General features: G+C 38.9%; 1 protein-coding gene across 6 annotated transcripts in view; it reads left to right on the top strand.

The window, feature by feature from the left end:
• Positions 1–14,045, top strand: part of TERF1 (telomeric repeat binding factor 1) — a 965,901-nt gene that overhangs the window by 387,329 nt on the left and 564,527 nt on the right. For all 6 annotated transcript variants that reach the window (XM_044067234.1, XM_044067236.1, XM_044067233.1 and 3 more), the window contains exon 4: positions 7,115–7,198. In XM_044067234.1, the coding sequence (XP_043923169.1) occupies positions 7,115–7,198 (84 nt within the window). The remainder of the gene's footprint in view (positions 1–7,114; positions 7,199–14,045) is intronic.

Genomic DNA, 14,045 nt, shown 5'->3' with positions numbered 1-14,045 from the left:
AGCCATGGCCTCAAGCTCAATGCCAAAAAGTGCTTTGTCATCCCCTTTGGTAAAAACTCTGTACCCATGAACTACCACATAGGCGGTAGTCTACGTAACACTGAACGTATGATGAGACCTTGGGACACAGGTGGACAGTAGTCTCTCTCTTGATAATCACATCGCCACAGTAGTCAGGAAATCCTTCTACGTCGCACACCTCATCACAAAAGGCTTCTCGTACAGGAAAAAAGAGGTTATTGTTCCCCTCTGCTTGTCACTCATTAGACCCATTATAGAGTACAACACCGCTTTTAGTATGTACCTCACAAGACATCTATAACAACTGGAAAAGCCGCAGAAGTACCTCACAAAGAAGATTACCGGCCTCAAACAGATGCCTTATGCAGATGGTCTCTAAAAACTCCAGCTTTACTCCATTGCATATTGCCTACTCAGAGGCGATCTCTGCCAAACATACAAAGCTATGTCAAACCCAGAGCTGTTGGACTTGCTTCACTTAAATCCCAATCCCTCCGAGCTACACACTCTAGAGACCTAACCTTGTCACCACAATAAACAGAACATGCTGGAGGGATAGATTCCTGTCCGAGAGACTTCCCATACTCTGGAACAAACTACCTGTCTATAGCAAACAAAGCACCTCAGCACTCAAATCTTGATTGGATGGGAAATAGGAAATTCACCCCAGGTATCACTTCTGTGGCTCTGCTCGACAGGGGCACAGGAAAATAATTTTCTTGGGTGGTGAAAGCCAGGGTACCTTTTTAGCTAGGCTTATATAGGCCCTAGGGCCAATAGGCTAGCACCTACCTATGAACCTAATAAGTACGGACTATTCAGCAGAAAGGGCATGCAATTTTTTGTTGTAAGTAATGGCATCATAAAGATTATTTAAGAATTCTGATTTTATATTAAATTTGAAGTATGGTTGTCCTTATTTTGACTATTTGTTGAATCCTTGTTGCACATTTTACTTGCTGCAATTGACATAGCAGAAACAATGTCATGACCTTTTATGTAGTGTTTAAAAATGTCATGACCTTTTATGTAGCGTTTAAAAAAAAAAAAAAAAAAAAAACCCTGAGGAGAAAAAGAAAAACAATAAAACAGCAAAAGATAGTATGTTAATGTTAGTGTAGTCCCATGACCTACATCATTTAGTACCATATATGTGAAGAATTTGGCCTTAAGAGCATATGAAAAATGTACATTGCTGTCTTTGGTTGTGATCAACCCCTGCCATACCTTAGTAAACTGTACGCTGAACATCTGCAGAACATAGTTAAGGATGACCAACTTCCCAGGCTTTCAAACCACTTGCTTTTAGTCCACTGCCTTCTCGTGCTATCATACCAACAGTAATTGATAACTTGTACAAAGCATTTTTGCATACAGGTGAATGAATATAAACGTGGGCAAGCATATAATTAAGCAGTACACTTTGAAAGGTAAGTGTTGAAACAAATGTACTCACTCCCAATAAAAACGCAAATTATATGGTTTAAAAAAGCAGATTGTAGTTAGAATAAACATTAGCTATTAGCTACTTGTCCTTAACATGACGCGTACCTAACAGTTTGCTGAACTCCATCTACATGTGACTTTAAGAACATGTAGAAGTTGGACAGCTCACAGGTAGTACATTCCAGACATGAGCTCTCAGTCCAAGAAGTCAACTTCCTTCTTCAGAATACAAAGACCAACTGCTGCTGAACAGTGATGGTCCGAATTTAAATCCCTGGTTTGTTTCGGATGTAATCTTTGTGCAGTTTCTCAGCTGTTAGGAAGTACAGTTAATTTGTGGTGATAGCTTTTTGAAAGGAGTCATCAGGCTTATAAAAACACAAGCACTTTTTTTTTTTTTTTTTTTTTTTATATATATATAATTTGTTGAATTAATTTCAAGGTCCCTGTAAAATATTTGCAAGAGAAAACTGCATAGTTCTTATATAGCCTAAACATTCTACATGCTGGAAGATGCATTTTACATGAATTCTATTTTTTTTTTTTAACAATAGTTGCATTTAATTTAACTTAGTGTGGCTTTCCAGCACATTGCATTTTACTTAATCTGTTATTTAAAATGTCTAAGTTTCAACAGCCTGTTGCACAATTGGATATTATGCTTCTTTGTGAAATACATTAAGAAAATGCAGATACTTGTTTTTTGAAAATGTCGGTTAATGGCAGTTCTTGGAAGGTTAACAGTAAGAGCGATTTAGAATGTTAATGGGTAGGTTTGAAGCACTTGGGAGCGCTAGTGTAAAGCCCAGATTCAAATGCATATCTTAAGAAAGTGGAAACTGATGGGAAGTCACAAGACTGTAAGACTACTTGCTGGCAGGTTATTTGTACACTATTACACTGTTTGTCATAACAATATAATCTAATTGGTAGTTTTTGTTAGTGTTTCTTTAAAAGCTGCAGTTGTTAAAACCTTGAATGTGTTTAGGTAAGTATAGTGATAGGACTAAATATACTCCAGGCTTGGGCAGAAGGCTTTTTTCTTTGTGGGTGTATATTAAAGTCTATGTTTGAGTCCAGCCAAGGACAATTAATTTATAAAAGTGCTAATGTGATAAAATATAATTCAAAACAGTGAAGTTATGTTGCTATTCATTGTGGTGTGTGTTTAATTTACAGGAAAAATACCCAACTTTACAGTATTGTAAGGTTTACAAGCATTAGTAGATAATGGTGCAAACTTAACCTTAGTGGCTGGACTCCCTGAACTGAGCATAGGGTCACATGTAGCATGCCATTTGAGAGTTTTTTTTGTTGTTTTTTTAATGCTGCTATAGCTATTTCACTAGTCCCTTGTGCATATGTTTTAATTATATATTGATGAGAAAGTTTGGAAACCAGTTATAGGACTTTTCCAGTTTAGGATGAAACACTTAAATCATTTCACTAATGCTAGTAGTATATGAATATATAAAGTACAAAAATGCCATATATACCTCCAGCAGAACAGACTGTAAATAGTAAATGGCACTATACTCTTGTGACTGCCAGGGAAGCAGAGTATAGCTTTGTTACAGTCTGAAGTAGCCAATAAAAATGTTTGGCGTATGAAAATGAGCATACTGTCATGGGTTGAGCAAGCAGCACTACCCTTAATAGCAGCTGATCAGGCATTGCAATAGTAACTAAACACTGACTTGACAATGCCAGATGAAGTAAAATACAGAACCTAGTTTGCATGTACTAAGAATTGGCACAGGTTCGAAGTCCTCTCACAAGAATAAGCAGCCTTGTCTGAGTTCATCCAGCTTGTGCAGGTGAGTAGGTGAGCAGCAGTTTCAAAGGTGGTGGCTATTTCATTACCAGCAATACATTTGATTTCTTATTCTCAAGCATGATTTAAAATGAATCTAAATGTAAAATACCAAAACCAACACTTTTTGTTTCATCTTCGACTTGCAATAAAACTCTATTTTCAAAAAGAATTTGTTTGGGGACCACAGCAACTGACTGCTTTTGAGGAAAGCAAAAAAGAAGCCTTAACAAGATTTAGTGCTTTGAGTAAGTCTTTATCCAGTAAATGCTAACTAACCTTGCAGTATAAAAGTAACTTTGAGCCTTGTGAGGTCTCAAATACATCAGTCCACTGGAGTAACGCATCTTATCTAGCCCAGAGATGGCTGATTACACTAGAAGTTTGGCAGATACTGGGGAATATATAAGAGAATCTGTGTTTTAAAGTTAAGCTGTGGAAACACGTTTGGTTTCTTACAGCTTGGGAAACTACTGAGCAAACATTCAAAAACTGGATTGCAGTGACATTTTATAACCAGGAGGATAGTGTTTGAGCACACTGGGCTTCATTTAAAAGGTTACATGTTTGCTTGCATCAGTGGCATAGTTATGTATGGAAAATGTCTCGGCATAAGAATGTATGGAAAATGCCCAGAACACCTTTTACAAATAGAAAAAAAAAGGAAATCATCTGGAAACAAGCCCAGAGATGTAAAACTTTCATTTTAACTTGTCAGTTTTGCTAGTTTTACATAAACTTCACATGAACTGAATGATGGTCAGTGTGCTAACAGAGACTGATTTGAGAAGGATTGAGAAAAAAAATTAAGCTGGGACATATTGTAAGGTACCAAAGATACTGCAAAAATAAACAAATACCTCATTGTACTAACGCGGTACAGTAGCTCTGGCCATTAAAGGGTTGATGCTTAATGTGCTGTTAGTATATAACTGTATGTTTTCAAAGTAGATTGTTCGGAGTAAAACACAATTCATAGCAAACCGTGATTCAGAAACCTGCTAGAAAACTGTAAATGAACCAAAATGCAGTTAAACTAATTATAGTTTAACACTACTGAAAATTTGTTTGCTGTGAAACAGAAATTGCACAATGCCAAATAAAGTGGTCACATGGCCGGAAACACAAAATGGGTTATCCATAAAGCTTTATGACCAGGTACATAATATGTTTTAAAATCAAGGCTTTCTAGTTTAATTTTTTTTTTCAAACAGTGCAGTGTGGTTTGGAACCTCTTCTTAAGTTTGCTTAAGTAAGTTCAGTTCTCAGGCAGAGCTTTTAGTTGTGCTCAAAATTCTGTGGCAACAAAAAGTATTTGTGCAAATAAATATACTAAATTTATTTTTTGTTTAAATTTTAAATAAACATCACATTTGTGATGTTTATTTAAAATTGAAACAAATTTCAAAAGTGTAAATATGTCTGCAGGTTCACCAGGAGGTACAGAATTAGTAAAAGTAGAGCTCATTGCTCTACATATAGAGATCATTGCTTGCAAAGTGTAGTGTTTGCACTGTTAAGTATACAGTGCTTGGCAATGCAAAATGTGTACAGTAGTCTGAATTTGTTTACTGATACAGTACAAGTTAAAACCTATAGATTTGTGTTGTAATGGCATAACGAGGCTTCCACTATGTATTGTAAAGTCAATGAAGACCTAACCTGCAGAATTAAATTTGTCAAACTCAACACAAAGCAAGGGTAAAATTAAGGGCTTTTTGTGGGAGGAAATGGGGCATCTTACACACCCATGTGGGGCAAGCCCCCTCCATACTGCTTCTGAACTTTTATATATACCAACTCCATAATAACCCAAAGATTATGAAAAGAGAAAATGGGAATCGCTGTGCACCCCCTAGAAATAAAACCAGCAATGATTTCCTAGGGAACCCAACTTTGGGGAATTGTACTGTGCAGAATGAGTCCTTTGTTGGAGCCCAATGAGGTGTAAGGAAGATATAGCATGACATAGCAGCATGTCCTTTCATACCACTACCTTCTTAGTTGATTATTGACTGGTGGGTACTAGAAACGGCTGCATAGATAATTGGCTAATGGTAGAAGTCAGACTTTGAAGGTAGTAAAATGAAAATAATGGCAACAAGGTAGGCAGCTCAGCAGGCAGGGTCTTTAGACCAGTCTGTATAAACGGTCAATAGAGTGCACTTGGCAGTGGTATGTGATCAGTGCTGCAGAAGTGCATCTGATTAACTGTGATGCTTTTTGTGTAGTCACTTCAAGTCACATCATATGCAGTAATGGAACTTCCACTAATGCAGAGGTGGTGGTGGTTGTATCTCTCGGCTTTTCCCGGTTAGGGGTCGCCACAGCAGAACTCTGGTCTGCTAATGATTGTTAGCAGATTTTTATGTACCGAGTTGCCAGCCCTGACGTACAACCTTCAACGAAGGTACGCCCATTCACGCATGTATCCATACAGAAGACGCTTTAGCTGAGAATCTAACGGGACAACGTCTTGCTGTGAGGCGACAACACTACCGCAGCACCACCACTGCAGTACCACTAATGCAGAGGTATGTTCTAAAAATAATGTAAATGCTGGTTTTCATTTGTTTAATGGGCAAGCCTTGTCCTTTGCTTAGTGGTTTCCATCAGCAATGTAGATGAAGTTTTAGAAAATTCTTTGTAAAGAATCATCCCCCTCCACTTTCTACATGTAAAGAAAAGGCACTACAAATAGCTAATAGTAAAAAATGAAAGGAGTAACTGTGTTGCATTATTTCCAATGTGGTCATCTAAAGCAGAAATGACATTTGATCTGCTGTTGCATTCACTGCTTGCTGTAATTAGCTATAAGATATTTTAAATTATTTAACACTTTCTTTACTCTGTACAGACTTGCAGTAAGTAATGCATTTGGTAGGAGCCACACTGATTGACTGATGAAAGCAAAGGATGCAATTTTATGGGGGGGGGGGGGGGTAAGAAATGATTCAAGCATTTACAGTATGTGAAAAAACTGATAACATTTTAATTCTGTTGAGGAGAACCAAACAGCTTGATTTCGGTGTGCAGTATTTGTTTATAGCATGATTTCAGTGTGCAGTATTTGTTTATAGCATGATTTCAGTGTGCAGTATTTGTTTATAGCATGATTTCAGTTTACAGTATTTTATTACAGATTCTACACTTATAGCATGTAATGTGGTGCTTTAAGCACCTATACAATGTAAGGCAGCACTGTTAAGTATGAAACAAGATTATTTTTAGTTGCCTGCCTGCCATGGCAGGGCACTGTGAGAAACTAAGTTTTGGCTTGCTTCTTTGTACAGTGCAAAGTGTGTTGGTTTAACTGTTTTACATAAAAAAAAAAAAAAAAATCACCTATTGAAAAGCAATGACCTTGTAGAGAAAAATCCCCTCTCTCTGTCTTACAGCTTCAAGTTATGTCAGTGTTTTGTAGTTACCCAGGCAGGAATTCTGTACTTGTTTTTCTGAGCTCATCTATTGTATTGTGTATTGTTTGAGAATATATAAATGGCTGAGAAAATGCGACATTCTCATTGGTCTGCCACAGGTGAGCAAATATACCTGATGACAGTGGAGGGGAGAACAGCTTAGCTTTTAGAATAAAGCATTTCAGCTATAGCTTTGTCCTTTTCTTGACTATTGAACCTCATTAGTAAACCCCTGCAAGTCAGACGCATAGCAATGTTACGTGATCATTGTTCAGAATAAAAAGAAAATGTTTATTGTACAGTGTAAAACCTAATTTGTCATGCAAAATGTTTTAGCACTTTTGAGCACAGAAGAATTTATATTATTGTCAGTTTTAATTTAAACAAAATTGTCATGTGTTTTTTGTTTTTTTAGGCTGTAGGTGTCTGCATGGAGAAGGGACAGCTTAAAATGGCAGAAGAAGTACTTGAAAGAGAGCTAGATGATGGACAACACCAGGTAGTATGTTTAATCTGCTGTCCTACATTTATTCCTGGATATAATTGTACTATTTGAAAGCCTAAACAGCTCCATACACTTATGAAAGACAGCGTGGCTGCTGTTGTGGAAATAATGACCACTCAGGGGTGTTGAGGGAACCCACCTCGGGGGACATTATTTCACTTAGACAAGATGCAATATATATATATATATATATATATATATATATATATATATATATGTATATATATATATATATATATATATATATATATATATATGTGTGTGTGTATATATATATATATATATATATATATATATATATATATATATATATATATATATATATATAATGTGTGTGTATGTGGATGACTCCCATATTTGTAAATCTGTGAATGTATCTTACCTTACACTAGATTCAATTTCCTAAGACTACATCTGTTTGTTAGACTGCCCCTTCCATGTGTGTGAATCAGCAGCCTACCGCAGACCATTAAGCACCCTCTCCCCCGTATTATTTGATTTTGTGTCTCTGAACTCCATCTAGTATAAACATTAAGAGACTTGGCCATTTTCCCACCTACTATTTTCCCTATTTCCACTAGGTGGCAGCATCTACCAGCCCATAGCCCATATAATTTGAAATCCCTTGTGCTCGATATCTCCACTTGCTTACAAACTAACAAACTTTCTCAAATCCCACTCCACACTCTCCAAACCATTTAGGAACTACCCCCTCCCTACATTAAACAAACTTAGGAATAAAACTCCCTTTACATTTCTTACATACTGTAACTCTATTCTTAAAGTCCTTCTTTGTACAACCCACTTACCTCAACCCTGAACAGCAGTGGCTTATACTTTTTCAGCTGGTCTCTCTCACCCTGCTGCTCTATCTCACTTTGTTCGCCCTGCGGGCTCACTCCATTTCCCCTACCCCCAAATTCCACCCACCCCCAGTGCTTCTACATTTATTCTCCTCCTAACATCTGTCCCGCTTACCACCAACCAATCCTTAACACTTTCCCTCCACCCCACCTGACTCTCACTACCACACCCCTTCCCTCCTAAGTCCCTTAACCTCCTCTATATTACATCCAACAGGCCCCACCTGTCATTCTCTCTTACTCATAAAATCTTTATTTCCACATTCATCCTCATCCCACTTCTACTTCCTCTGTACCATGCCACCTCCTATACTCACTTCCATCTACTCCCTCCACCTCTTCCTCCCCTCCTCCCCCACACAACACACTTCCACAACATCTCAGCCTCTTTATTGCCCTCCCACCCTTCCCTTCTCTTAAAAGTAAAACTTCTCCCAATCACTACTAAATACTACAAACTCAAACCTTTTCATTACCAAACACTTCTAAGTACAAACCAAAACAAATTATTCCTTATCTCACTTAACTGTGCTTAGCCGGTGACATTCACCCTAATCCAGGACCAAACTTCTCTCTTACTAACCACAGTAGCTCCCACAATAATTCCACCAATAAATACCTCAAATTCCTCACCATCAATGCCCAAAGCCTAAAAAATAAAACAACCCACTTTCATGCCTGGCTCACTCACAACTCTCCTGACATTGTAGCCATCTCTGAAATCTGGCTAGAACCTCACATAAGTGACTCTGAATTCCTTCCGCCCGGATTTCAATCACTTCAATCCGACTGCCTAAATACTCGAGGTGGCGGTGTAGCACTAATCTACTCCAACCAGCTGTCCTTTACTCCTTATCCTAATCCCATCCCTTCTTTCAGTATTGCTGAACTTGTAGCAGGCCTTCTAAAAATTAAAAATCATAAAAGCATCTGCTTCATTTCCCTCTATATTCCTCCAGGTAACCACCAACACCCTGGAAGACATCCTGTCCTGGACCTCCTCCAATATTAAACTGGAAACCTACATATTGGGTGATCAACAACCCTAACCCCACCATGTCAGTCAATCTATTTAACTACACTCAACTTACTAACAACATCACTAGACTTAACAAAACCAACCCCCCCCCCAGGCTCCATACTGGACTGGATCCTAGTATCTCATCCCAATAAAGTCATACAATCTGGTGTCATACCAGACACATTAGGAGACCACTTCCCTGCCTTCACCCGTCGAACTTCCCTCACCTCCCCACACTCCCACCAGTTCTTAAACCCCACTACTTTGTCTGATTCATTTAGCAATACCAATTGGAACCCCCTGAAAACTCTTCCATTAGACTCAGCTGTTGACTTTTTCAATTCAACTTTCTTAAATGTCCTTAACTCCCTAGCTGCAGTAAGAAGACCACCCCGTGACTGACCAAAGACACCAAAAAGATTATGCTACAAAGAGATAAAACCTGGAAAACATACCTCAAAGTTAACTAAACAACCAGACATCTTACTTAAATACAAATAGCTAAGAAACCTTGCCAAAAACCAAGTTATCAAAGATGATAAATTCCTACTACATCAAAATGCAAACAAGTCATTCAAAAACATCCCAAACAATTTTGGAACTCTATCAACTCCCTCATTAGGCCAGGTACTAAAAACAATCCCTGCCCCAACACCAGCAAATCTGACCTTGAAATTGCCTCACTATTCAACACATTCTTCACTTCTGTTGCTGAGCTATCAAAGACATTTACCAACAACAACCCTCAACCCCACCCCATCCAAACCCCCCCCCCGCACTTTCGAACTCAAACCCATCACCACCTACCTAATAAACTACTCTCTAAACTATAGCCTTGCTCCAATGCCCCTGACAACATTCCCTCCTCCTTAAAAATAGCTTCCGATGGTATTGCTCTTCCTATTAGCATCCTGATCAATAGATCCCTATTTGAATCCTATGTACCCAAATTATGGCGCTCTGCATGTATTCTTCCACTTCACAAGGGTGGCAAAAACTGTAATGTCTCTAATTTCCACCCCATAGCCATCCTTTCCCCTCTCTCTACACTCCTTGAAAAATGCATCCACCTTCAGCTCTTGCCATTCCTTAAACACCAGCTACTCTCTCCTACCCAACACGGCTTCCACCCAGGACATAGTATGCAAGGAGAGAAGGGCGTGGTGGTGCTGTCAATTTAGCCCATGACTCCGGTAATTTAGTATCCTCAGTTCTGCTGGACTTATTTAACGCCTTTGATACCATCTCCCACACCCACCTTCTAAATCATCGGTCTAATCTCAATCTCTCCCACAAAACTCTCTCCTGGTTCTTATCTTTCCGACAGGTCCCAGGCTATCAGATGTGGTCAGGCCACCTCCACCGTCCGTCCTACCCCCACTGGAGTACCCCAAGGATCCATACTTGGCCCAGTTCTATTCAACATCTTTATTAACGACTTTCACAAGGCCGTACTCAGTACTAAAATTGTTCAATATGCTGATGATTCTACTTTGATCTGCTGCACCTCCAACTTAACAGGTCTCCAACTACTGACGCAAACAGCCTTCTCAAGTACCGAAAACTGGATGTTCCAAAATCACCTCTCATTAAATGCTAACAAAACTAAAATCCTTCTATTCTCTCCCAAGTCCTCCCCTATTGATAAAAATTCATTCCAAATAACCAGCAATAACAACTCCATTTTAGAGGTTGTTTCCTCCGCCAAACTTCTTGGTGTAACCATTGATGAACACCTAAAATACTCGCATCCAGCTAAACATAAAGAAAACCCACATAAAACTCTGCCTACTTTATAGAAACAACCACTTCCTCTCTCCTGCTACAAGACTAACTCTCACCACTACTTATCTCCTTCTCTACTGTATGGCACCCCTCTGCTTACTAATTTATCCTCCTCCCTATCCTCCAAACTAGAAGTATGTTACAATAAAATCTCCAGGTTTGCTACCAAAGCCAAATCTTCCTCTCATCGCTGTTCCTTCCTTCACTCGTTAAACTGGCTTGAACTCCATAACCAACTTGACCTTCTCCAAATCACGACTGCATATAGACTACTATTCCAACCTACCAAGTGCCCTGCACTATCCAATATCCTAAAACCATATACTCTCCATAGAACACTTGGATCTACCCACCAAAACCTAATCACCATCCATAAACTCAAGAGCCCGGCTGGTCAACTTCTGCTTTCCTTCACATTAGCCAAAAAATGGAATGCTCTTTCCTCCACTTAATGGTGTTAGTGGGTATGGGCTGAAATGAGAATGGGGATTGTGTGACATTTTGTTGAGTTGGGTGGGGTTAGTACTGACCAGATTAGAAGTAGTCGATGGCCTGGGGTTGGTGTCTGAATAGATTGAAGGGTGGAGGGGTTTGCATTAGGGGTGTTAGTTGGTAGGTCTGAAATTGATTTTATGAAGCGCTTGTTAAAGTTTTCGGCTATTTGTAATGGAGGGGTATCAGGTGATAGGGTGTGATCTCCATTTTTTTCCCTGGTTAAGTAGAGAAGATAGAGTGCCAAAATTTACTGGGGTTGATTTTATGCTGGAGTTGAAGCTGGGAACAATATGACTTCTTATCTCTGTTGATTAGTTTTGTTACTTTAATTATTGTTTTGAAATTAACATGTTTTTGTTCATTTTTATTTTGTTTCCAGTTTGACCAGGCTAGGCTCCTTTGCTTCATCAGGTGTTTACATTCCTTAGAGCCATGGTGCTGAGTTTTTTGATTCTTGGGAGCTAGTGTATTAACTATGTGAAGGAAGGTGTTATTAAAGTATAGTACATCATCATTAAGGAGTAATGATTTAAGGGGTGTCCAGTCTATTTCCTCTAGGAGATTGTTGAATTTATTTTGACTAAACCTAACTGATTTTTTAGTGTGTACTTAGTTGTTGAGAGTTTGTTCTAAGGGAATAAGCTGGCAGATGATTGCTCAGGGAGCTAGACAGTGTACCAGAAGAGGGGTAATTGGCAGGTTGGGATACTAGAATTCAGTCTAAGGTGGATTGGCAGGTAAAGATCTTTGTATTGTCTTGTTGGAGCATTGATAAGCTGAGAAAAAACATACAGATTTATACTATTTGTGGGGGAGTCTGAAGCTTTGGTTTGCCAATCTATATTTATGTCTCCTAAGATTGTTTCAAGGTTTGTTTGGGATGTCCAGGATAAAATATTTTCCAACACTGGTATATTGTTACTTGGTGGGATATATATTACTGTTATGCAAATTATTTTTGATATATTGAGGTTCAAAAAGGAGATTAAGTACCTCAGCATTTGAAAAGATGGGGTATATTACTGGTGTAGGGTGTGATGAGTGTAGAGGGGTATAGAAGTGCTGCTATCCCCCCCTTTTTTTTAGATCTATCTCTTTTGGTTATTGCAAAGTTTGGAGGTATTTTGTCTGAGTCTTTTATATTGGGATGTAGCCATCTTTCCGTAAGTGCTAGTATGTCAGGTTTATTTTGATCAATCCAGGCATGCCGTGGGGCTATTTTATTACATATACTTCTAAGGTTAAGTGCAAGTATGTTTAAATCTTTGTGGTTAGGATTAGAGGGTGGGCCAGGGCTAGGATGTACATCTCCACATTTGAGTACATGGGTAATGAGGAATGTGTACCATGGGAAGTGTTTTTATTCCTAGGTGAGGGTACTGGTGTCGTGTGGTTTCATAGGAGGTGAGGAGGCTAGTTTGTGGCTTGAATAGAATGGGAGAGTATAGGGGAAAAGCTGGGAAGAGATACGTGAGAAGCTGTGTTGTTTATTGGGGAGAGGTTTAGAGAAGGTTGTTGATGTGTATTGGTGTGTGTGTGTGGGGGGGTATGTGAAGATATTGCTGTAGTGAGGCTGAGAATTAAGAGTAAAGAGGCTGGGCAAGTTAGGAGGAGCATTTTAACTGTGATAGTGGGTTTAAAAATAGTAAAAGTGGAATTTGTGTGTCTGAATGTAGTACAGGTGTAATGTGCAGCTGAAGGTAAGGTTGGAATGTTTTGACTTCAGAGTGGGCTTTGATAATGTGGTTAATTTACCTTGCAGTTTGTGATAAGGATGGGTGGGGTTGATGTGATTGGTCAGTAGTAAAATTATGGTGCAATGCTAGTTTGTGTGTATAGTAGAAGAGAAGGTGGTAAGCCTGGAGTTAATTTAAAATAGTTTGAGGTTGTGATTGTATTGTGATGGTAGAGTAAGATGCAAAAAAAGTGTAGTAGAGGTCATGTGAATTCAAGGTGATGGATGTAAGGGAGAGCAGATAAGTTTGGCTAAATAAAAGACAGTAAGGTTTGCATGAAATGTGGGTGTGGACAAGGTAGAGTTCTATATAATTGGATCATAGGAATTGAGTGGGAGTGGTCTGCTTAGGATAAGAACAGAGGTGCTGGGGGAGGGTGGGATATGGAGGAAGGGTGGGGGAGCGGAGCGAATGGGGCAGGAAGAACCCCCATATGGTTTACCACCATATACAACCAGTGAGGTAGGATGTTCATGGATAAAAAACACAATGTCTAAACTCTAAATACTTGTCTCGAGTCGTAGCATCTAATTTCATAGTTATGGGTTTTTCAATGTCTTTCCAGGGATATATTACATTGATAAGAGTGAAATATGCTAAAGTGTAATGTAGCTTCACCTTCAGCGGTAAAAAGCCTGTGAGTGTGGGTGGGGATAATCTTCCAGCAGATTCAACACTACAAAACAATGCACGCTAGACTTAAATTCAGTGATTTGCAGATTGCCTTACATAGATTTAACTTTATTTGATTCTTGTGAACTTTTGCCAACTGCAGGTGAAATTCAGCTGTGCAAGTTCTTTAGGTAGTGTGATACAAGTCTGACTACTGCTGCAGAAGGTACATGTGCTTGTTTCAGTTTTTGTAGAGTGAAGCAGCTGGATGGAGAGAACACTTGGGACATGGCTAGTGAAGTGACTCAAGTTGTAGCCACAGCGGCAAA

This window comes from Protopterus annectens, chromosome 3.part1 (genome assembly GCF_019279795.1).
Source record: "Protopterus annectens isolate FY-2018-M chromosome 3.part1, PAN1.0, whole genome shotgun sequence".
Lineage (NCBI taxonomy): Eukaryota > Metazoa > Chordata > Ceratodontiformes > Protopteridae > Protopterus > Protopterus annectens.
Note: the sequence above shows the minus strand (reverse complement) of the source record. Positions and strands in the feature narration are given on the sequence as shown.